At 49.0% G+C, this 25,755-nt stretch overlaps 1 protein-coding gene across 1 annotated transcript; it reads left to right on the plus strand.

Moving 5' to 3' along the window:
- The first annotated feature begins 1,079 nt into the window (after window positions 1-1,079).
- Window positions 1,080-22,492, plus strand: LOC132587721 (cholesterol side-chain cleavage enzyme, mitochondrial). The gene is given in 12 exon segments (XM_060260070.1): window positions 1,080-1,324; window positions 1,327-1,381; window positions 5,279-5,340; window positions 5,343-5,433; window positions 9,391-9,496; window positions 9,498-9,591; window positions 12,302-12,505; window positions 13,665-13,825; window positions 15,816-15,982; window positions 19,696-19,774; window positions 20,796-20,987; window positions 22,376-22,492. Coding segments are annotated over 12 exon segments (1,560 nt in total). The 5' UTR covers window positions 1,080-1,092.
- Window positions 22,493-25,755: the final 3,263 nt, after the last annotated feature.

Below are 25,755 nucleotides of genomic sequence, written 5' to 3' on the forward strand. Positions count from 1 at the left end.
GGATTGATTCATGGATGATAAGTCCAGCAATATCTACTAGACATGGTGATTGAGGGTAGCCCCCAAGTTCAGAAGCACTTAAGCCTCTGAATCCCAGAGCCAGGAGGCAACCTCAAGGGAAGGCCTCAACCCCTCTCTGCCCTGTTGTTGTCCCTCCATAGGAAGTGGTTGCCACTGTGTGAGACAGGATGCTGGACTAGATGGACCACCAGTCTGATCCATCAGGGTTCTTCTTATGTTATAATGAAGGCCTCGGCCTCTCTGCCCTGTTGTTGGCCCTCCAGAGGAACTGGTTGGCCACTGTGCGAGACAGGAGGCTGGACTAGATGGACCACTGGTCTGATCCAGCAGGGCTCTTCTGATGTTCTTATGAAGGCCTCAGCCTCTAAGTCCTGTTGTTGGCCCTCCAGAGGAACTGTTTGGCCACTGTGCGAGACAGGAGGCTGGACTAGATGGACCACTGGTCTGATCCAGCAGGGCTCTTCTGATGTTCTTATGAAGGCCTCAGCCTCTAAGTCCTGTTGTTGGCCCTCCAGAGGAACTGTTTGGCCACTGTGTGAGACAGGATGCTGACTAGATGGACCACTGCTCTGATCCAGCAGGGCTCTTCTTATGTTCTAATGAAGGCCTTGGCCTCTCTGCGCTGTTGTTGACACTCCAGAGGAACTGTTTGGCTACTGTGTGAGACAGGATGCTGGACTGGATGGACCACTGCTCTGATCCAGCAGGACTCTTCTGATGTTCTTACAGGTGAAGACCTCAACCTCTGTGCCCAGTTGTTGGCCCTCCAGAGAAACTGGCTGGTCACTGTGTGAGGCGGGATGCTGGGCTAGATGGAGCATTGGTCTGATCCAGCAGGGCACTTCTTATCTTCTTAATCACTTCTGGGTTGCTGATTCTGTAACTGCTTGTCAGTTTGCTCTTTGTGAGGTAGGGGGGAATGGATTCCTTGTACTCAATATCCTTGAGAAAGCACCCTCCCCCCTCCAGTATAAGAGCCAGATCTGGCCAAGGTTGAATCATTCCAAAGCATTTTTGCCTCTCAAGCGGACTGGCTGGTTCTCTCCCCATTCTTTTTATTTTTTATTTTCAATGTTAACCAGAAATGGTCTGCGTATCCCAGCTCTGGCCCAACCCAGCTACTTGCGAACTTTGCACCAGGCTGAAGACGCTCAGCCCCTCGGCTACCGTGGGGTTCACACCATCTCTGGGGAGGTGTACCCTTCTTCACTTCAGGGGAAAGTAGCTAGGCCCTTCAAGGAATTGCCTGGCACCTGGAAAGCCAGCTGGTTCAACCTGTACAACTTTTGGCAGGAAGATGGTTTCGGAATGTCCACCACATCATGGTCCAGAAGTTCCAGAAGTTTGGACCAATTTACAGGTAAATTCATCTTTGCTATTCTCCCCCACCCTTGAAGCACCCTATGAGCAGTTCTCATTTTGGGCAGGAGCTCACAGGAGCAGAGCTCCAGAACCTCTAAATTTTATTGTGCTCTTTCTTTCTTAAAGCCCCCCCCCCAAAAAAAAATAGAAAAACTTGCTTCTGGGCTCCTTTGTTCAAACCCCTTGTGAGATTTTTGCTGAGTTCTAAGATTTGACAAACTTTCTGATATTTCCCCTCACAAAAAAAAAAAGGGAAAATAACCAAAGCATATAAAACAGACAGACGGAAATCTTCATCATGCCACTATGGCCACATAGGAAAAAGAAGAAGAAGATGAAGAAGATATTGGATTTATATCCTGCCCTCCACTCCCAAGAGTCTCAGAGCGGCTCACAATCTCCTTTACCTCCCCCCCCCCCACAACAGACACCCTGTGAGGTGGGTGGGGCTGGAGAGGGCTCTCACAGCAGCTGCCCTTTCAAGGACAACCTCTGCCAGAGCTATGGCTGACCCAAGGCCATGCTAGCAGGTGCAAGTGGAGGAGTGGGGAATCAAACCCGGTTCTCCCAGATAAGAGTCCGCACACTTAACCACTACACCAAACTGGCTCTCAAAGTTATCTAAAAAGTATAATGGGAATAAGATTTTATTCTGACAATTATAATTCAAGAAGCATTTGAAGGTAGATGCTGAGCTGATATCATTTAGTCTACCTTCCGGTAATGTCAGGGGGTGTGTGGCATATGCAAATGAGCTGTGCTAATGAGTTCCGGCACCTCTTTTTCTAGGAAATGAGAACGCACGTTCTGTTAAATGAATCTTGGTCAATATCATCCACTGATTAAGCATATCCATCTGTATAAATAATTCTCAAAGGGGGAAAAACATCCCGAGTTGATCGGACTAGAAATCAATCTGCTCTAGCATCCTGTTTCCAACAGAGGGCAGCTAAAATGCCTTTGTGAGTTACGGTTCTTCATTTGCCCCTTCCCCTTCGTCTAGGAAATTTTAGTCGTCTATAACGAAATGCAGGGAGGGAAGGCAGCATAGTACAGCCCAATCTCATCAGATCTCGGAAGCTGAACAGGGTCGGTACTTAGAAGGGAGACCACCAAGGAAGGCTCTGCAGGGGAAGGCAAAGGCAAATCGCCTCTGCTTCTCCTTTGCCTTTTGAGCCTCGTGTTGTATGTCATGACCTGCCAACCCCTAGTCACTTCAGGGTCATCAAAAAAGTTGGGGAGGGGAGGAAATGTCTGTTGGGCACTCCATTATACTCTATGGAGACCAGTTCTCATAGGGTATAATGGAGAATTGAACACAGGTATCTGGGGCTCTGGGAGGGGGTATTTTTTTAGGTCAAGGCACCACATTTTCAGCATAGCATCTAGTGGCTCTCCTCAAAACACCGTCCAATTTTTGAAAGCATTGGACCTGGGAGTCCAATTCTATGAGCCCTAAAAGAAGGTGCCCCTATCCTTCATTATTTCCAATGGAGGGAAGGCATTTAAAAGGTGTGCGGTCCCTTTCAATGTAATGTAAGAACTCCTGTGGGAGTTCAATTGTGCTTGTCACAACCTTGCTCCTGGGTCCACCCCCAAAGTCTCCTAGCTCCACCCCCAAAGACCCCAGATATTATTTGAATTGGATATGTAAAGGGTCAAGTCCCCAGATATTTCTTGAACTGGACATGTAAAGGGACCACAGTCCTTTTAAATGCCTTCCCTGCATTTGGAATAATGAAGGATAGGGGCACCTTCTTTGGGGGCTCATAGAATTAGACCCCCCTTTTTAAAACCTGGGGGGGGGGATATTTTTGAGGAGAGTCACTAGATGCTATGCTGAAACTTTGGTGCCTCTACCTCAAAAAACGATCCCCCCTCCCTGAGCCCCAGAGAGCCCCAGATCAATTTTCCATTATACCCTATGGGAATCGGTCACCATAGGGAATAACGGTGTGCCCAGCTGATATTCCCCCCCCCCGTTTTCTGATGACCTTGAAGCGGGGGAGGGGGAAGGCCCCCAAACCAGGGGATCCCCTGCCCCACCTGGGGATTGACGGTCCTCATGGAATGAGCTGTAGCCATCAGCTATAATCTCGCTCCCCTAACAAAACAATTCTTCACACTGGGAATAAAGAATTTCAGTCTTCTGTGTCATGTCCTGCACATAGCCTTGAGCAATGCAGTTTTCGCCTGCTATTTTAAAAAAGTTTAGAAATAGCTTTTAATCATGACGTGTGTGTGGATGCCCCCCCCCCCCCAATATCTAATGTCTTTTTTTGTTGTAGGAAGCCTCATCTTAAAACCAGGGGTCGTTTTGTAGAAAAATAGGTGTTGGAGCTCATTAGCATAACTCATTAGCATATGCTGCTGCCCCCCCCCCCAGCCTAAAGCAACTCGATGCAAGAAAGGAGAGCCCCGGGTGAGCGAAGCCTGCTTGGGCTGGCGGAACAAGCAGGCCTCCCTCACCTGGGGCTCTCCTGGGCTGCCCCCTCAGTCAAAAGGCCAGCAAGCCACCCACTGCCCAAAATCACATCAGAAGTGGAGAAAGGGTGGTGCGGGCTTCTCCAGGGGTTAATGAGGGCTGCTGGGGGTGTGGCAAAGCCCCTGGTGGCTGGCTGGTTGCCTGCTCTCCTCATCCAGGGATTGTTATGCAGCTGCACCTACTATTCAATGGACAAGGTTCCCATAGAGTATAATGGAGAATTGATGCGCGGGTGTCTGGGGCTTTGGGGGGGGGGCGTGGTTTTTGAGGTAGAGGCACCAAATTTGCAGCATAGCATCCAGTGCCTCTCCTCCAAACACCTCCTAAGTTTCAAAAAGGTTGGACCAGGGGGTCCAATTCTTTCTGCCCCAAAAGAAGGTGCCCCTATCATTCCTTATTTCCAAAGGAAGGACAACATTTAATAATAATAATAATAATAATAAATTTATTCTTATATCCTGCCCTCCCCCGCCAAAGGCGGGCTCAGGGCGGCTCACAAGCATGGAATTCCATGGTTCAATAAAACAATACAATACAACAACAATTTTAAATAATCAATAACATAGTAAATAAGTTAGTTAAAATAGATAAAAGGTGCTACATTACTATGGGTCGTAATATCCACAAGATGGCTGGATGGCTATTTAAAAGCTGTGCGGCCCCTTTAAATGTGATGGCCAGAACACCCTTTGGAGTTCAATTATGCTTGTCACAACCTTGCTCCTGGCTCCGCTCCACCCCCAATGTCTCCTGGCTCCACCCCCAAAGTCCCCAGATATTTCTTGGATTGGACCTGGCAACTCTAGTTCTTCCTCAAATGTGACAATTCTCGGACACAATCGCTAGATTGGAGTCCAATAGCTGGATCTGAGTCCAGTAACATCTTAGGCACCAACAAGATTTTTGGGATAAGAAGAAGAAGAAGAAGATATTGGATTTATATCCTGCCCTCCACTCCGAAGAGTCTCAGAGCGGCTCACAATCTCCTTTACCTTCCTCCTCCACAACAGACACCCTGTGAGGTAGATGAAGATATTGGATTTATATCCCGCCCTCCACTCTGAATCTCTGAGTCTCAGAGCGGCTCACAATCTCCTTTACCTTCCTCCCCCACAACAGACACCCTGTGAGGTGGGTGGGGCTGGAGAGGGCTCTCACAGCAGCTGCCCTTTCAAGGACCACCTCTGCCAGAGCTATGGCTGACCCAAGGCCATTCCAGCAGCTGCAAGTGGAGGAGTGGGGAATCAAACCCGGTTCTCCCAGATAAGAGTCCGCACACTTAACCACTTACTCCAAACTGGGTCTCCAAACTTCTGGCAGTCCAAACTTCCTTCTCTTCTGCCATGGGTGCCGGGGCTGGGAGAAAGAAAAGAAATCCACCTCTCACATTTTTCTTTCTCTGTTTTCCAGGGAGAAACTGGGCAATTACGAGAGCGTCAATATCATCGATCCTGAAGATGCTGCGACTCTCTTTAAAACGAAGGCTTGTACCCGGAGCGGTTCGCTGTTCCCTCTTGGGTGGCCTACCGGGACTTCCGGAACAAGCCCTGCGGAGTTCTTCTGAAGTAAGAGCCTTATGTTTTGTAAAAAAATTTATAAAATTAAAAAAGTTTTTTTAAAAAGCAAGATCTAGCCCCCCCCCCCCCCAAGAAAAAAGTGTGACGGGAAGGAGGGAATGTTGAAAAACACTGGGCGTTTTCGCACTGACCCTTAATCGGCAGCGACGCCCCTCTTCGCCGCGCAGGATCTGCACGGATTTCGCACCAATTGCCGCGGAGCAACCGGAAGAGCCACAAAGTCCCCGCGGCTTTTGCGGCGCAAATGGAAACTGGTTTTTTCCTAATCTAATCTAATGGTCAGGGGCCATGGGGGTAGCTTCTTCCTGATAGGTAGATTTGCCAGCCTCCAGGTGAATCTGTGATTGCATCCCGATTACAAGCAAATGCCTGACAAAGCTTTGAGAAATGGCTTTGATTACCGGTCTGCCGTAGCATGCTTCTTTTCTGTTGGGATTTCTGGACCAAGTTCTTTTTGAGTCCACGTGAGCAACAGAAGACAGAGCATGGCTCTTTATTACTTTTAACAGCTCCTACGTGGACTTTGAGTGAGGTCTATTGCATTTTGCACTAAGGTGTGTCAGTTTCGAGTCAGCATTGAAATCAACTGTCTATGTATGGTACAGAATTATTGTGTGACAAGAACTTTTTCATAAGTGTTTTATTGTACATTTCTCAATACAATTTATACCATTTGCAGTATTGTGCCTTGAGCTTTTTGCTTCTGTATAGTGTTGTCATTCCACGGCTTCCCCCTGTGATTTGTTGAGCCTCCAAGTGGGGCCTGGAGATCTCCTAGAATTACAACTGACCTCCATATAGGGTTGATAGCTCTGCCTCGGGAAATTCCTGGCAATTTGGGGGATGGGGTGGGGCCTAGAGATGGCAGAGTTTGAAGAAGAAGATATTGGATTTGTATCCTGCCCTCCACTCCGAAGAGTCTCAGAGCGGCTCACCATCTCCATTCCCTTCCTCCCCCCACAACAGACAGCCTGTGAGGTAGATGAAGATATTGGATTTATATCCTGCCCTCCACTCCGAAGGAGTCTCAGAGTGGCTCACAATCTCCTTTCCCTTCTTCCCCCACAACAGACACCCTGTGAGGTAGATGAAGATATTGGATTTATATCCTGCCCTCCACTCCAAAGAGTCTCAGAGTGGCTCACAATCTCCTTTCCCTTCCACCCTCACAACAGACAGCCTGTGAGGTAGATGAAGATATTGGATTTATATCCCGCCCTCCACTCCGAAGAGTCTCAGAGTGGCTCACAATCTCCTTTCCCTTCTTCCCCCACAACAGACACCCTGTGAGGTAGATGAAGATATTGGATTTATATCCTGCCCTCCACTCCAAAGAGTCTCAGAGTGGCTCACAATCTCCTTTCCCTTCCACCCTCACAACAGACAGCCTGTGAGGTAGATGAAGATATTGGATTTATATCCCGCCCTCCACTCCGAAGAGTCTCAGAACGGCTCACAATCTCCTTTCCCTTCCTCCCCCACAACAGACAGCCTGTGAGGTAGATGAAGATATTGGATTTATATCCCGCCCTCCACTCCGAAGAGTCTCAGAACGGCTCACAATCTCCTTTCCCTTCCTCCCCCACAACAGACAGCCTGTGAGGTAAATGAAGATATTGGATTTATATCCCGCCCTCCACTCCGAAGAGTCTCCGAGCAGCTCAAAATCTCCTTTCCCTTCTTCCCCCACAACAGACACCCTGTGAGGTAGATAAAGATATTGGATTTATATCCTGCCCTCCACTCCAAAGAGTCCTCAGAGTGGCTCACAATCTCCTTTCCCTTCCACCCTCACAACAGACACCCTGTGAGGTAGATGAAGATATTGGATTTATATCCCGCCCTCCACTCCGAAGAGTCTCAGAACGGCTCACAATCTCCTTTCCCTTCCTCCCCCACAACAGACAGCCTGTGAGGTAGATGAAGATATTGGATTTATATCCCGCCCTCCACTCCGAAGAGTCTCAGAGTGGCTCACAATCTCCTTTTCCTTCCTCCCCCACAACAGACACCCTGTGAGGTGGGTGTGCTGAGAGGATTCTAGAAGAAGAAGAATTGCAGATTTATACCCTACTCTTCTTTCTGAATCAGAGACTCAGAGCAGCTTACAGTCTCCTATATCTTCTCCCCCCACGACATACACCCTGTGAGGTGGGTGGGGCTCAGAGGGCTCCCACAGCAGCTGCCCTTTCAAGGACAACCTCTGCCAGAGCTCTGGCTGACCCAAGGCCATGCTAGCAGGTGCAAGTGGAGGAGTGGGGAATCAAACCCAGTTCTCCCAGATAAGAGTCGGCACACTTCACCACTACACCAAACTGACTCTCCACACCAAACTGACTTGGAGATGGGTGGGATTTCAATGGGGGTATAATGACATAGAGCCCTTCTTCCAAAGTGCCCATTTTCTCCAGGTGAGCTCTGTCATCTGGGGATCAATTGTAATAGTGGGAGATCTTTGGCCACCACCTGGGAAGCAGTGGCAACCCTAACTGGTTGGCCTCTCTGGGAGACAGGATGCTAGATTAGATGGACCACTGGTCTGATCCAGCAGTGCTCTTCTGATGTTCTTATCTAGGGAAGGCCTCAGCCTCTGTGCCCTGTTGTTGGCCCTCTAGAGGAACTGGTTGGCCACTTTGTGAGACAGGATGCTGGACTAGATGGACCATTGCTCTGATCCAGCAGGGCTCTTCTGATGTTTTTATGGCGGCTTCGGCCTCTTTGCCCTGTTGTTGGCCCCTCCAGAGGAACTGGTTGGTCACTTAGTGAGATAGGATGCTCGGCTGGATGGACCACTGCTCTGATCCAGCAGGGCTCTTCTGATGTTCTTATGAAAACATATTCCCCAGTTGCACACGATTCATTGCCAGTCCTATCCTCTGCTTTCCTTTAAGAGGACATTATGACCTTTTTGTCAAAAGCTTTTCCAAGGTCCAGGTGTAGATGATAGACCAGGGGTGTCAAATATGCAGCCCAGGGGCAGAATCAGGTCTCCAGAGGGCTCCTATAAGCCCCCCCGAGCAACTGGCTGTCACCTGCGTTCTTCTCACTCTCTCTTTCTTCCTTCTGCATCACACTTTGCTTTGCAAGGCTTGCTCAAACGTGCAGCTCAATCGTGCTTCAGAGCAAAGCCTCTACTTTCTCCACTGGCGGAGGCTCTTCCCTTGGGGATAAAGGGGGGGAGGGATAGCTTGCTTTGCCAGCTCTCTCAATCACACAGCAGAGCTACTGAGCCAAGCCTCTCTTCCTTCTATTGGCTGAAGCTCCTCCCCCTCCTGGTCCCCGGAAAAGGAAGGAAAGAACCAGAACTTCCTTTGCCCAGTTCCCTGAATCCCATGGGAGAAATACAAAGAAAGACCAATGAGCGCTAACGTTTTAACCATGTTTTATTTTAAGGGGTTTTAAAAAAAATTAATCCTGTTTGTCTGTGTCCTTAATGAAGTTTATATCTCAGCTACCTAATCTTAAATAGGTACACACATGGCCCAGCCCGACATGGCCTGGCCCAGCCTGGCAAGGTCTCATTTATGTTTAATCTGGCCCTCATAACAAATGACTTTGACACCCCTGTGATAGACACAGGAAGAGTCTCTATCAAGCTGTAATCGGAAGAGGTGAGCAGTGACTCACAAAAGTTCATACTTTGCTGCCCCAAATTTTGTTAAGTCTTCTGGACTCTTGCTCTTTTCTACTGCTAGAACGGGAGTCCATCTGTCCTTGGAGAGTGGAGTGATTTCAGACAGAGGGACTCACATTCTACTGTATCTGGAGAAGTGAGCAGTGATTCTCGAAAGCTCTCACCCTGCCACAAAGGTTTGTTAGTCGTTAAGGTGCTCCTGGACTCTGGCTCTTTTCTATTGCTACAGAAAGGCTAACACGGCGACCCATCTTGAACTGCCTTTGCACAGAAAGTGTTCCAGAGTAACGTTCTTTCTCTTCATCCACTAGGAACGGTGAGTCTTGGCGACAAGACCGGCTGACCCTGAACAAAGAAGTCCTGTCCCCTCAGGTGATCAACAACTTTGTGCCTCTCCTGAATGAGGTGGGAGAGGAACTTTGTCAAGCGGGCCTACAAGCAAATCGAGAAGAGTCCACAGGGAAGATGGACAGCCGACTTGACCAATGAGCTTTTCCGTTTCGCCCTGGAGTGTGAGTCAGCCAGGGGGGAGGGAGCTTTGGAGTTGTCCAGGCTCACGGGTGAGGGACATTAGGTGAGCTTAGAAGAAATACCCGCCCAGGTCATCTTCTTCTCATTTGTGACCCGGGAGACCCTCAATAAGGGGGATGATCCCAAATCCAAACCCTTTGTGTTGTTGCCAGAATGTTGTATTCCTTGTGTCAAACTAGGGTTGCCAGGTGTGTGTTGGAAAATACCTGGAGGCTTTGGCGAGAGGGCAGGGCTTGGGGAGGGGAGGATCCTCAGCACGGGACAATGCCACACAGTCCACCCTTCCAAGCAGCCATTTTCTCCAGGGGAGCTGATCTCTGCCAGCTGGAGATCAGCTGTAAAAGCAGCTCTCCAGGCCCTACCTGGAGGCTGGCAACCCTACCAAACTGGTAGTGTACATTGCCGTCAAGTCAAGCCAGTTTCTGATGACCCTGTAAGATTTTTAAGGCAAGAGATGAGTAGAGGTAGTTTGCCATTGCCCGCTTCTGTGTAGCAGCTGCGGATAAAGAAGAGAAAGGAGGGGAACAAAAAACTTAAACCCAAATAATTGAATGAAGAACCTGAAAGGCTAAATAAATGCAAATCTGAGGGCCAGTCCCTAAAAACAATCAGTGTAAAATATAAAACATATACATAATACAAAATTATCAAAAGTACATGTCTTTATTACAGGATAATTTATGGGCCCAACTGTAGCCTTAATACAAGGTTAAAACCGTACAATGTGCACAAATAACTTAACGTGACCTGATGTGTTTTGGCCAAACTGGCTTTCTTCAGTGGTCAAGCATAGATTGCACACTTAGGCTTAATACTGCAATGGAATGGCCTTGGGTCAGCCATAGCTCTCGCCAGAGTTCTCCTTGAAAGGGCAGCTGCTGTGAGAATCCTCTCAGCCCCACCCATCTCAGGGGGTGTCTGCTGGGGGGAGGAAGATAAAGAAGAAGATTTTGGATTTATATCCCGCCCTATACTCTGAATCTCAGAGTCTCAGGCGGTCACAGTCTCCTCTACCTTCCCCACCCCACACAACAAACACCCTGTGAGGTAGGTGGGGCTAAGAATGCTTTTGCAGCATCTGCCCTTTCAAGGACAGCTTCTATGAAAGCTATGGCTGACCCAAGGCCATCTCAGAAGGTGCAAGCAGAGGAGTGGGGAATCAAACCCGGCTCTCCCAGATTAAGAGTCTGCGCACTTAGGGCAGGGTATAAATCTTCTTCTTCTTCTTCTTCTTCTTCTTCTTCTTCTTCTTCTTCTTCTTCTTCTTCTTTCTTCTTCTTCTTCTTCTTCTTCTTCTTCTTCTTCTTCTTCTTCTTCTTCTTCTTCTTCTTCTTCTTCTTTAAATACAAAAAGTTCATAAATGTAGGACCAAAAAGGAGTTTTAAGTTTATAATCAATAACGTTAAGGCAAAAGAGTATTTGGGAGGCCTCCTATGATGCTGCCTTGTGTCATAATCAGATGCAGACACCCTGGATAGTGTTGCAATTATATGCCTTCCTATTAAGGTCCAGAAGATAAAGTCTCCGTCGACACTACCCTCTAAGCTGTGGAGTTTTGTGAGCAAAAATTCTACTTTGTGATCTGGCATTAAAGTGGTGAGCTCCTGCAGAAATTACCTTGCTCTGGGGTCATTTTCCCTGAGGTAAGTTCCCAGCCTCCAGGTGGGGCCTGGAGATCTCCTGCTTTTGCAGCTGACCTCCAGCTGGCAGAGATCGGCTCCCCTGCAGAAAAGGGCTGCTTGGGAGGCTGGACTCTAGGGCATTGTCCCATGCCGAGGCCCCTCCCCTCCCCAAACCCCGCCCTCTCCTGGATCCATTGCCAAACTCCTCAGGTATTTTAGGTATTTTCCAATACAGACCTGGCAACCCTATAAAGACAAAAATGTGTGAGCTGGAGGCTAAAAAACAATGCGCTAACCCGCACTATCTCAGCTTAGAGGGAACACTGCTCAAGGTCCATTCAGAGCCAATAGCACCTTAAAGACCAACAAAATTCGTGGCAGGGTAGGAGCTTTTGGGAGCCACTGCTCATTTCTTCAGGTGCAGCTTGGCAAAGGCACTTCCCACAATGGTATGTGATCAGAGCAAGGGTGTTAAGGATAGGATGTTTTGGAGGCCATCGATTCAATTTGCCGTAAGTCGGAAGCGACTGGATAGCGCGTATTACGCAGAGCCCCTGAAGGGCAGCAGATTTGTCAGTCGGGTCCAGAGCAGGGGTGACCAAACTTGGTTAACACAAGAGCCACACAGAATAAACATCAGATAACGGAAGGAAGGAAGGAAGGAAGGAAGGAAGGGGAGGGAGGGAGGGAGGGAGGAAGGAAGGAAGGAAGGAAGGAAGGAAGGAAGGAAGGAAGGAAGGAAGGAAGGAAGGAAGGAAGGAAGGAAGAAGGAAGGAAGGAAGGAAGGAAGGAAGGAAGGAAGGAGAAAAATGGAGAGAGAGAGGTAGAAAGAAAGCAACTTTCAATGCATTTTTCAAGCTGCTAGCTTGAGGAAGTGATTTAGAGAAATGCCTTTTCCAAGCCAGCTGATGGGGTAGTGGGGGCTTTGAGAGCCGCACAATATGTGTGAAAGAGCCACATGTGGCTCCTGAGCCACAGTTTGGCCACCTGTGGTCCATAGTTTGATTGATTCCCTGAGGAGAAACTAGTAATGGTGTCCTCATCTCTCCATCTGGTCCTTTCCCCCCAGCGGTTTGCAACGTCCTGTACGGGACACGCCTGGGCCTTCTGCAGGACTTCATCGACCCCGAGGCCCAGGAGTTCATCAACGCCATCACCACCATGTTTCACACCACCTCGCCCATGCTCTACATCCCACCAGGCTTTCTACGCAGGATCAACTCCAAGACTTGGCAGGACCACATCAAGGCCTGGGACGTCATTTTCTTGCTTGGTGAGCAGAACCATAGACTTTTTTACCAAATGCTAGAACTGGGGTGCCCAAACTGTGGCTCTTTCATACATATTGTGTGAAAGGCCTTTCTCTCTTTAAATCACTTCTGCAACTTGCAAGCCAAGCCAGCCAACAGTTTGGAGAATGCATTTAAAATTAGTTGCTTTTCCCCCACCTCTCTCTCCCTCCCCATCTATTTTCCTTCCTTCCTTCCTTCCTTCCTTCCTTCCTTCCTTCCTTCCTTCCTTCCTTCCTTCCTTCCTTCCTTCCTTCCTTCCTTCCTTCCTTCCTTCCTTCCTTCCTTCCTTCCTTCCTTCCTTCTTCCTTCCTCCCTCCCTCCCTCCCTGCCTTCCTCCCTTCCCTTCCTTCCTTCCTTCCTTCCTTCCTTCCTTCCTTCCTTCCTTCCTTCCTTCCTTCCTTCCTTCCTTCCTTCCTTCCTCCCTCCCTCCCTCCCTTCCTCCCTCCCTCCCTCCCTCCCTTCCTTCCTCCCTCCCTCCCTCCCTTCCTCCTTCCCTCCCTTCCTCCCTCCCTCCCTCCCTCCCTTCCTTCCTTCCTTCCTTCCTTCCTTCCTTCCTTCCTTCCTTCCTTCCTTCCTTCCTCCCTCCCTCCCTCCCTCCCTCCCTCCCTCCCTTCCTTCCTCCCTCCCTCCCTTCCTCCTTCCCTCCCTTCCTCCCTCCCTCCCTCCCTCCCTTCCTTCCTCCCTCCCTTCCTTCCTTCCTTCCTTCCTTACTTCCTCCCTCCCTCCCTCCCTCCCTCCCTCTCTTCTTTTCTTCCTTCTGGACCCCCTGATCCAATCCTTTTGAAACTTGGGGAGGTACTGGATGCTATGTTGAAAATCTGGTGCCTTTACTTCAAAAAACAACCCTCCCCCCTGAGCCCCAGATACCAGCGGATCAATTCTGCATTATATCCTATGGGAATCATTTTCCATAGGGAATAATGGAGTGCCCAGCAGACATTTCTCTCCTCCACCCCCGCTTTCTGATGACCCTGAAATGGGGGGAGGGCCTCCAAACTGGGGGATCCCCTGGCCCACTTGGGGATTGGCGACCCTAACTGAATCTAAGCCTACAGAAACAACTCTTAACCTTCTGGGCAGCCCCCTGTGCCAGTAAATTACATTTCTGCATCTGTGTATGCTTTCTCTCCACTTCTTCAGCTGACAAGTGCATTCAGAAAATCTACCGAGACCTCCATCTGAACCAGAAAAGCCCCAAGGAATATATGGGCCTCTTAGGCAGCCTCTTGCTGCAGAATAAGTTGCCCATCGAAGATATCAAAGCCAGCGTGACAGAGATGATGGCCGGGGGGGTGGACACGGTAAGAAGGGGAGGGTTGCGTTGACACGTTGATGCCCAGTGATGATATTACAGTGCTTAAAGCCAAACAGTGTCATGGTGCACAACAGAGCCCTGTCAGACAGTGTTGTGGCCTCTGATCACGCGTGAGCACCCAGAGACTTGCGACCTTCTCCATCTTGCTCTGGCTTAGTTGTTTTTTTCTAAGGCCATGGTTTAATTCCTCTGCTTAGTTTTTGATGGCTGTGCCGTTTGATGACTTTGTTTTCTTGGCTTTGTTGTAAGCCACCTCAGGGCTTTTCTTTTGAGCAGGAACACCCAGGAACGCAGTTCTGGCTGGCTTGGAGTCAGATGGTGTGGTCTAATATGCAAATGAGTTCCTGCTGACATTCTCTTATTAAAAAGCCATGTGGAACAATGGTGACATCAGGGGGTGTGACCTAATATGCAAATGAGTTCCTGCTGGGCTTTTCCCACCAAACCCCCCTGTATGAAACAATGGTGACATTGGGGGTGTGACCTAATATGCAAATGAGTTCCTGCTGGGCTTTTCCCACCAAAAAAAGCCCAGAGACATCTCAAGCAGGTTGCTGGGGAGGTGGCGTATGGATTATCCGAATAACTAAATGGAAGCTAACTGTAGCCTATGTTAGCCCGATCTCCAGGGGGGTTCATTTGGTAGAAAAAGACCAACAGAGACTCATTTGCATATTAGACCACACCCTCTAACTACAAGCCAGCTAGAACTGTGTTGCTGTGCAAACCCTGCCAATCTCCTTAGGTGTCAGAAGCTAAGCAGGGTTGGCCTTAATTAGTATTTGGATGGGAGACCAGCAAGGAAGTCCAGGGTTGCTACGCAGAGGTAGGCAATGGCAAACCACCTCTGTTTGTCTCTGCCCTGACCTGGATGGCTCAGGCTAGCTCAATCTTGTCAGATCTCGAAAACTAAGCAGGGCTGGTCCTGGTTAGTACTTGGGTGGGAGACTACGGAGGAAGTCCAGGGTTGCTACGCAGAGGTAGGCAATGGAAAACCACCTCTGTTTGTCACTGCCCTGACCTGGATGGCCAAGGCTCGCTCGATCTCATCATCTCTTGGAAGCTACGCAGAGTGGGCCTTGGTTAGTACTCAGTTGGGAGGCCACTAAGGAAATCCAGGGTTGCTGTGCAGAGGCAGGCAAAGGCAAGCCACCTCTATGTGTCTCTTGCCTTGACATGGACGGTCCAAGACTAGCTTGATCTTGTCAGCTCTTTGAAGCTAAGCAGAGTCGGCCTTGGTTAGTACTTGGATAGGAGACCACCAAGGAAGCCCAAGGTTGCTGTGCAGAGGCAGGCAATGGCAAACCTCCTCTTACATCTCTTGCCTTGGTTGGAAACCCTTCTGAGTCGCCATAAGTCAACAGCAAAAAAAAAAAAACAAACCTGAGGGGAGAAAGAGAGGTCAAGTGGAGCTCTTTCAAGTCGATGCACGTCATTCTAAACCAGGGGTGGCCAAACTGCAGCTCGGGAGCCACATGTGGCTCTTTCACACATATTGTGTGGCTCTCGAAGCCTCCACTGCCCTGTTGACCACCTTGGAGAAGGCATCTGTCTCTTTGAATCACTTCTCCAACCAAGCCAGCTGATGGCTTGGAGAATGCATTTAAAGTTGCTCTCTTTCCACCTCTTCCCTCCCTCCCCATTTATTTTCCTCCCTCCCTTCCTTCCTTGCTCCCTGATCACAGTCATCTGACGTTCATATCTTGTGGCTCTCAAACATCCGATATTTATTCTATGTGGCTCTTACATTAAGCAAGTTTGGCCACCCCTGTTCTAAACAATGGTTTGGAGTCACATCTGTCACTGCGCTGAGAAAAAATATTTTTGTGTCATTCAGTTCCAGTTCCAGCTCAGACCTTTATTGGCATAAATTTTTGTGTTAATGTTACTCCACCTTCCTCACTGAGGCTCCAGGAGAATTGCACAATGGCCAGCTTCTCCTTGACATTCATCTTCTTTCCCTGATCTGCCTCTAGACCTCCTTGTCCCTCCTTTGGACGATGTTTGAACTGGCTCGGGCACCTGCCTTGCAAGAGAGGCTGCGGGAAGAGATCCTCTCGGCCAGGGCTGCTGCAAAGGGGGATACAGTCAAGGTGCTGAAGTCGGTCCCATTGCTGAGAGCTACCATCAAGGAGACGCTGAGGTACTGGTGTCCTGATCTGAGTTCGTTGCAGTCTTTGTGGTTCTGTGGCTTGGGAGTAGAGCATCTGCTTGACATGCAGAAGGTCCCAGGTTCAATCCTCAGCATCTCCACTCAAAAGGTCCAGGTAGCAGGGGATGGGAAAGATCTTGATCTGAGATCCTGACTCAGTGGTAGAGCATCTGCTTGGCATGCAGAAGGTCCCAGGTTCAATCCCTGGGCATCTCCAGTTCACAGGATCAGTTAGTAGGGAATGGAAAAGACCTTGATCTGGGACCCTGGCTCAGTGGTAGAGCATCTGCTTGGCATGCAGATGGTCTCAGCTTAAATCCCCGGGCAACTCCAGTTCAAAGGATCAGCTAGTAGGGAATAGGAAAGACCTTGATCTGAGACTCTGACTCAGTGGAAGAGCATCTGCTTGGCACGCAGAAGGTCCCAGGTTGAATTCCTGGGCATCTCCAGTTCACAGGATCAATTACTAAGGGAAGGGAAAGACCTTCATCTAGGACTCTGGCTCAGTGGTAGAGTATCTGCTTGGCACGCAGAAGGTCCCTGGTTCAATCCCTGGGCATCTCCAGTTCACAGGATCAGTTAGTAGGGGATGGGAAAGACCTTAATCTGAGACCCTGACTCAGTGGTAGAGCATCTGCTTGGTATGCAGATGTCCCAGGTTCAATCCCTGGGCATCTCCAGTTCAAAGGCTCAGTTAGTAGGGGATTGGAAAGACCTTGATCTGGGACCCTGTCTCAGTGGTAGAGCATCTGCTTGTCAGGCAGAAGGTCTCAGGTTCAATCCCTGCGCATCTCCAGTACACAGGATCAGTTAGTTGGGGATGGGGAAGACCTTGATCTGAGACCCTGGCTCAGTGGTAGAGCATCTGCTTGGCACACAGAAGGTTCCAGGTTCAATCCCTGGGCATTTCCAGTTCAAAGGATGAGTTAGTAGGGGATGGGGAAGACCTTGATCTGAGACTCTGGCTCAGTGGTAGAGCATCTGCTTGGCATTCAGAAGGTCCCAGGTTCAATCTCTGGGCATCTCCAGTTCACAATATCAGTTAGTTGGGGATGGGAAAGATCTTGATCTGACACCTTGACTCAGTGGTATATCATCTCTTGGCATGCAGAAGGTCTCAGGTTCAATTCCCAGCATTTCCTGTTCAACGGATCAGTTAGTAAGGGATGGGAAAACCTTGACATGAGACCCTGACTCAGTGGTAGAGCATCTGCTTGGCACGCAGAAGGTCCCAGGTTCAATCCCCAGCATCTCCAGTTCAAAGGATCACTTATTAGAGGATGGGAAAGACCTTGATCTGAGACCCTGGCTCAGTGGTAGAGCATCTGCTTGGCATGCAGAAGGTCCCAGGTTGAATTCCTGGGCATCTCCAGTTCACAGGATCAATTAGTAGGGGATGGGAAAGACCTTGATCTAGGACTCTGGCTCAGTGGTACAGCATCTGCTTAGCACGCAGAAGGTCCCTGGTTCAATCTCTGGGCATCTCCAGTTCACAGGATCAGTTAGTAGGGGATGGAAAAGACCTTAATCTGAGATCCTGACTCAGTGGTAGAGCATCTGCTTGGTATGCAGAACATCCCAGGTTCAATCCCTGGGCATCTCCAGTTCAAAGGATTAGTTAGTAGGGGATTGGAAAGACCTTGATCTGAGACTCTGTCTCAATGGTAGAGCATCTGCTTGGCATGCAGAAGGTCCTAGGTTCAATCCCTGGGCATCTCCAGTTCAAAGGATCATTTAGTAGGGAATGGGAAAGACCTTGACATGAGACCCTGGGTCAGTGGTAGAGCATCTGCTTGGCATGCAGAAGGTCTCAGCTTCAATCCCTGGGCATCTCCAGTTCAAAGGATCATTTAGTAGGGGATGGAAAAGACCTTGAGCTGGGACCCTGACTCAGTGGTATATCATCTGCTTTGCATGCAGAAGGTCCCAGATTCAATTCCCAGCCTTTCCAGTTCAAAGAGTCAGTTAGGAGGGGATGGGAAAGATCTTGGCATGAGACCCTGACTCAGTGGTAGATTATCTGCTTGGCATGCAGAAGGCCCCAGCTTCAATCCCCAGCATTTCCAGTTCAAAGGATTATTTAGTAGGGGATGGAAAAGACCTTGATCTGGGGCCCTGGCTCAATGGTAGAGCATCTGCTTGGCATGCAGAAGTTCCCAGGTTCAATCCCCGGCATCTCCAGTTGAATGGATTATTTAGTAGGGGATGGGAAAGACCTTGATCTGGGGCCCTGGCTCAGTGGTAGAGCATCTGCTTGGCATGCAGAAGGTCCCAGGTTCAATCCCCGGCATCTCCAGTTGAAAGTCTAGGCAGTTGGTAACATGAGAGGCTGCTGCCTGAGACCCTGGAGAGCCACTGCCAGTCCAAGTAGGCAATACAGGCCTGGATTTAGCATGAGTCAGCTTTATGTGTGTTCATATGTATTGATGTGAGGTCCTGGCTCAGTGGTAGAGCCTCTGCTTGGCATGCAGAAGGTCTCAGGTTCAATGTCTGGAATCTCCAGTTAAAAGGACCAGGCAGTAGGTGATGGGGGAGACCTCTGCCTGAGACCCTGAAGAGCTGCTGCTAGTCTGAGTTCAGAACATTGACCCTGATGGTCTAGTAGTCTGATTCAGCATCAGGGAGCTTCATGTATTTATTTCCAGAACTTTGAAGGGTAAAGAAACTGAATTTCCTCTTGACAAAATTTACATTTCTATGCCATTCTCAACCATGGCATCATAAAAACATAAGGGAAACCATGTTGGATCAGACCAGTGGCCCATCCAGTCCAACACTCTGTGTCACATAGTGACCAAAAAACCCAGGTGCCATCAGGAGGTCCATCAGTGGGGCCAGGACACTAGAAGCCCTCCCACTGTGGCCATGGTCAGCCCCACCAGGTTCATTGTGGTTTGTTGATGTTAACAGTACAGTGGCGAATTATAATACCTCTGCATGCTTTCAGATAGATGGAAAGCTGAAATGCAACAGGGATTGGGCTGAAGATACCACGTGGATCTGTCTTCTGCTGGAACAGACTCTTGGTCCATCAATGTCAGTATTGTCTACTCAGTGGCTCTCCAGGGTCTCAGGCTGAGGTCCTCCATATTACCTGCTGCCTGGTCCTTTTACCTGGTGATGACGAGGATTGAACCTGGGACCTTCCATATACCCAGCAGATGCTCTACCACTGAGCCAGGGTCTCAGGCAGAGGTATTTCCACGTCACCTTCTGCCTGGTCCTTTTGTCTGGAGATGCTGGGGATTGAACCAGGGACCTTCTGCATCATGCATGCCAAGCAGATGCTCTGTCACTGAGCCGCAGCCACTTCCAGCACACTCATGGCTCACTGTTGGACACTTTCCAGCATTGGACCAAGATCTAGCAGGCCACCAAGGATCTGCTGGTTGATGGAATTCTTGTAAGGGTTGATGGAATTCTTGTAAGGGATGCAAGACTAGGCCTTTTGATTCAAGTAGGCTCTTTGTATGTCCTTAACTAAGAGTATCATACCCCTAGTAAAGACGAGTTATGCTTAGCAAAGATTAGTTGTGCCTTAACACCTAAAATCTGCTTGGTGGACACTTGTCCTGTAAATCATGGGGATTCTAGCTTGGTTTTGTTCGAAGAAGTGGATTGTATGTGATGAAATCAGTTTGTCTCTTGCATAGAAAGTTCACTGCGTGGGTAAACGTTACTTCTGTTCCTTTTCTCTCCTCAAGGCTCCACCCCGTTGCTGTGACCATACAGAGGTACACTACAGAAGAGATCATCCTTCAGAATTATTTCATCCCTGCCAAGGTGAGCATCCGGCATGGAAATACGGGTGCCACCCTCCAGGTGGGGCCTGGGATGCGTGCCAAAGGCTTCCACAATGACCAGTCTCAAAAATAACAACCGCTGTCATTGTAGAAAAACTTATATAACGTTCACAATTATTACAACGGTAAGAATTACCGCTAAAGAATAATGGAACGTCCCGTCTGCCATCCACAAAGTGAAACAAGTGAAAAGTGGAACAAGGGAACACACACAACCTTGTCACATAGGAACAAATCGCTGGCTGCATTTCAAGACACAGCTTTTGAATACGCCGGGCATCGACAAAAGACTTTTGCACTCCTCATCTCCACCACTGGTCCTTCTTAGCTGCGAAAAGACTGCACTTATTTGTATCTGGTCATAGGACTTTGTGGGTGGCAGACAGGACGTTGTTATTCTTTAGTTGTAATTGTTATCGTTGTAATAATATTATCAAATATTGTCTTCCCCCTTTTCCATCTTCCATCGTCTGTAGAATAGTCAGGGGATCCTAAGATCTAGCTCTTAGTGTTATGCTAGTGGTGAGCTAGACTTTGTGTTTAGGGGCTGAGAGAGCTCTGAGAGGACTGTGACTGGCCCAAAGTCACCCAGCTGGCTTCATGTGGAGAAGCAGGGAATTAACCCCGTTCTCCAGATTAGAGTCTGCCACTCTTAACCACTGATTAAAATATCTAGTTTCACCCCAGAAATGGCATAAAATGGACCCGCTTTTTGTAAACAAAAGATGCATCCAACCAGGGCTTTTTTTGGTAGAAAAAGACCAGCAGGAACTCATTTGCATATGAAGCCACACCTTCTGATGTCACCATTGTTTCACGCAAGGCTTTTTATTATTAGGCCACACCCCCGGATGCCGGTCCAGCTGGAACAGCGTTCCTGTGCGTTCTGGCTCAAAAAAAAAAGCCCTGCGTCCAACATTACATCTCAGCTGCTTTGGAGATCTGACGTGGGAAGCCCATGACAGCGTTTGACTGTCTGATTCCTTCTCTCCTCCGCACAGACGCTGGTGCAGGTAGGGATCTACGCCATGGGCCGGGACCCCCGATTCTTCACCCGGCCCGAGCAGTTTAACCCGGACAGATGGCTGAACACGGACTCCAAACACTTCCGAGGATTGAGCTTCGGCTTTGGGCCACGACAGTGCATCGGCCGCAGGATCGCAGAGCTGGAGATGCATCTCTTCATGATCCATGTGAGTGTGCCCCCGTCACAGGGCTTTTTTTGAAGCAGGAACTCCTTAGCATATTAGGTCACACCCCTCTTATGTAGCCAATCCTCCAAGAGCTTACAGGGCTCTTCTTACAGGGCCTACTGTAAGCTCTTGAAGGATTGGCTACATAAGAGGGGTGTGACCTAATATGCTAAGGAGTTCCTGCCCCCTGTCCTCCCACAAACAGTCCTGCTGCAGGTGGGAAATGCTTGAGATCCCAGCATGCGTGTGTGTGTGTCAGAGCTGTAGCCAGGATTTTAAAAGTCAGGGGGCCTTTTTAAAAGTCAAAGGTCACCTTTTCTCATCCACTGCGGGGTTTGCCGCTTCTCAGAAGCTTTCTGGGGTAGGGGCAAAAGCTGGAGACTCTGAAAGTGGCCATGTCGAGGCAGCCAGCCCTAAAACTTTGGAGTCAAGAAGGGACCTAACCTTGCATGCAAGCAGAGAGGTTCCTTCCAACTCTCTCTCCCCCAACCCATAAGAACATAAGAGAAGCCATGTTGGATCAGGCCAATGGCCCATCCAATCCCACACTCTGTGTCACATAAGAGAAGCCATGCTGGATCAGGCCAAAGGCCCATCCAATCCAACACTCTATGTCACATAAGAAGATAAGAGAAGCCGTGTTGGATCAGCCCAATGGCCCATCCAGTCCAACACTCTGTGTCACATAAGAACATAAGAGAAGCCATGTTGGATCAGGCCAGTGGCCCATCCAGTCCAACACTCTGTGTCACATAAGAACATAAGAGAAGCCATGTTGGATCAGGCCAGTGGCCCATCCAGTCCAACACTCTGTGTCACATAAGAACATAAGAGAAGCCATGTTGGATCAGGCCAGTGGCCCATCCAGTTTAACACTCTGGCCGTTTTCCCACTTACCTTACCCCGGAGCGATGTCCCTCTTCACCGCGCTGCGTCTGCGCGGATTTCGCAGCACCAGGAAGAGCCGCGTAGCTTTTGCGTCGCACACAGTGGCCAAAAAACCCAGGTGCCATCAGGAGGTCCACCAGTGGGGTTTCTGTTCAAATTGCTGTCACTTGAATTAAACCATGACCCAGCATTGGGGTGCTTTTTATGTATTTTTAGGCTTACAGCAATTTGTATTTACAGGAAATATATATGTGGGGAGGGGAAGTGGGTGTATTATTTTTTATTATGCTTCTACTTTATCATTATCCCTTTAAAATGTCTATCATCTTTCTTTCTTTCTTTCTTTCTTTCTTTCTTTCTTTCTTTCTTTCTTTCTTTCTTTCTTTCTTTCTTTCTTTCTTTCTTTCTTTCTTTCTTTCTTTCTTTCTTTCTTTCTTTCTTTCTTTCTTTCTTTCTTTCCTTTCCTTTCCTTTCCTTTCCTTTCCTTTCCTTTCTCCCAGATGCTCGAAAACTTCAAAATTGAAACCAAGAGAGGAATGGACATCGGTACCACTTTTGAACTTATCTTGATCCCAGACAAGCCAATCTACCTCACGCTACGACCTCTCCACCCATGATAATAGGGTTGCCATCTTCCAGGTGGGACCTGGAGATCTCCCCAAATGACAACTGACCTCCAGATTGCAGAAATCAGTTCCCATGGAGAAAACAGCTGCTTGGAGGTGGACTTTTTGGCATTATATCCTCCTGAGACCTCCATCTCTCCCCAAACTCTGCCTGCCTCAGGCTTCAAAATCTCCAGGAATCTCCCAAACCAGAACTGGCAACTCAAATCAAGAAGGGTTTTCTCAAGAGCTTTTGAGATGAGGCTAAGTATGTGGCGCGTCTTTCAGGAGCTCAGAGCTGCACAGTATCTATAAATGCCTATGAACCACAGGCACATATATGAGAAACCAACTCTTCCCCATCAAATATGAAGTAGTCTAGGGAAACGTCCAGTTTCTCAAGAGCAAATGGGAACTGTAAGTGTGTTATGATATCTCACCGTCTGTTTCGCTGGGGTTTAAACAAAGACGGCTGGCATCGTTCTGTTGGGCTTGGTCTTCAAAGCCAAGTTACGGAAAAATAGTTGTGATAAACATGGACGGACATCGATAAGCAGGGAAAACCCCAGCCAACCACAAATTCTAAGATATAATATAGAACTGCCCCAAAAAAAATCTTGGAAAAAATGTAATATTTTCCTGCAAGCAGAATAAAACATGCAACCGCCTTTGGATTTCCAAGCAGCGAGAGTTTTATTTTATTTACATCGGCTGTGGTATTGCAAAACACGGGAGCGTGTGAGGAAGTGCGGGAGAGAGAACTAGATGAATGCCCCTTCCCATATCTTCCTCTCTGTCTTTGTAGGGACTTCTGCAGGTCCTGTTTACACATGGAAGCGCCCCCCCCCCCCGCCCCGCAAAGTTAAAATTGCTGCCAGCTTTACATGCCTCTTGCTAGTGGAACACACTCTCGAGTCACAGCTGACTTATGGCGACCATGTTAGAGCTTTCAGGGCAAGAGATGTTCAGAGGTGGTTTGCTCTTGCCTGCCATTGTGTAGCAGCCCGGGACTTCTCTGGTGGTCTCCCATCCAAGGACTAATCAGAGCTGGCCTTGCTTCACTTTGAGCTGACAAGTAAGAACATAACAGAAGCCATGTTGGATCAGGACAATGGTCCATCCAGTCCAACCCTCTGTGTCACACAGTGGCCAAAAAAACAGGCGCCATCAGGAGGTCCATCAGTGGGGCCAGGACACCAGAAGCCCTCCCACAGCTGCTCTCCCCAACACCAAGAATACAGACGGAGAGTTCCAGCAATACGCTGTGGCTACTAGCCACTGATGGACCTCTGCTCATGTTGATCTAATCCCCTCTTGAAGCTGGCTATGCTTGCAGCCGCCACCACTTCCTGTGGCAGTGAATTTCATTTGTATGAGCTAGGCTAGGCTATCCAGCTTAGGTTAACGTGTGTGTGTGTGTGTGTCGAGGAAATCTTTTTGTTAATTTACAAAGTCAATTTTTTCTGTATGCTTGGAATATCCCCAAGAATGCCAAAGCCCCCCACCCCACTTTAATCTGTGGTTGACCTGCATTTGCAGCTTTTGTAATCAGCAAATGCTCCTTAGTTTACTGTTCGACAGGGCTTTTTTTCCCCTCATAGCAGGAGCTCCTTTGCATATTAGGCCGCACACCACTGATATAGCCAGTCCTCCTGGAGCTTACAGTAGGCTCTTTACTCTTGTAAGCTCTTGGAGGATTGGCTCCATCAGAATTCTATCTCTGGACCCTGTACTAAGAGCCCTGTAAGCTCTTGGAGGACTGGCTCCATCAGGGGTGTGTGGCCTAATATGCAAAGGAGCCCCTGCTAGAATTCTATCCCTGGACCCTGTACTAAGAGCCCTGTCAGCTCTTGGAGGGTTGGCTCCATCAGGGGTGTGTGGCCTAATATGCAAAGGAGCCCCTGCTAGAATTCTATCCCTGGACCCTGTACTAAGAGCCCTGTAAGCTCTTGGAGGACTGGCTACATCAGGGGTGTGTGGCCTAATATGCAAAGGAGCCCCTGCTAGAATTCTATCTCTGGACCCTGTACTAAGAGCCCTGTAAGCTCTTGGAGGATTGGCTCCATCAGGGGTGTGTGGCCTAATATGCAAAGGAGCCCCTGCTAGAATTCTATCTCTGGGCCCTGCACTGTAAGCTCTTGGAGGATTGGCTCCATCAGGGGTGTGTGGCGTAATATACAAAGGAGCCCTTGCTAGAATTCTATCCCTGGACCCTGTACTAAGAGCCCTATAAGCTCTTGGAGGATTGGCTCCATCAGGGGTGTGTGGCCTAATATGCAAAGGAGCCCCTGCTAGAATTCTACCTCTGGGCCCTGTACTAAGAGCCCTGTAAGCTCTTGGAGGATTGGCTCCATCAGGGGTGTGTGGCGTAATATGCAAAGGAGCCCTTGCTAGAATTCTATCCCTGGACCCTGTACTAAGAGCCCTATAAGCTCTTGGAGGATTGGCTCCATCAGGGGTGTGTGGCCTAATATGCAAAGGAGCCCCTGCTAGAATTCTATCTCTGGGCCCTGTACTAAGAGCCCTGTAAGCTCTTGGAGGGTTGGCTCCATCAGGGGTTTGTGGCCTAATATGCAAAGGAGCCCTTGCTAGAATTCTATCCCTGGACCCTGTACTAAGAGCCCTATAAGCTCTTGGAGGGTTGGCTCCATCAGGGGTGTGTGGCCTAATATGCAAAGGAGCCCTTGCTAGAATTCTATCCCTGGACCCTGTACTAAGAGCCCTATAAGCTCTTGGAGGGTTGGCTCCATCAGGGGTGTGTGGCCTAATATGCAAAGGAGCCCCTGCTAGAATTCTATCTCTGGGCCCTGTACTTAGAGCCCTGTAAGCTCTTGGAGGGTGGGCTCCATCAGGGGTGTGTGGCCTAATATGCAAAGGAGCCCTTGCTAGAATTCTATCCCTGGACCCTGTACTAAGAGCCCTATAAGCTCTTGGAGGGTTGGCTCCATCAGGGGTGTGTGGCCTAATATGCAAAGGAGCCCCTGCTAGAATTCTATCTCTGGGCCCTGTACTTAGAGCCCTGTAAGCTCTTGGAGGATTGGCTGCATCAGGGGTGTGTGGCCTAATATGCAAAGGAGCCCCTGCTGGAATTCTATCTCTGGGCCCTGCACTAAGAGCCCTGTAAGCTCTTGGAGGATTGGCTCCATCAGAGGTGTGTGGCCTCATATGCAAAGGAGCCCCTGCTAGAATTCTATCTCTGGACCCTGCACTAAGAGTCCTGCAAGCTCTTGGGGGATTGGCTCCAACAGGGGGTAGGGCCTAATATGCAAAGGAGC

The sequence above is a fragment of the Heteronotia binoei genome, chromosome 19 (genome assembly GCF_032191835.1).
Source record: "Heteronotia binoei isolate CCM8104 ecotype False Entrance Well chromosome 19, APGP_CSIRO_Hbin_v1, whole genome shotgun sequence".
Taxonomy (NCBI): Eukaryota; Metazoa; Chordata; class Lepidosauria; order Squamata; family Gekkonidae; genus Heteronotia; species Heteronotia binoei.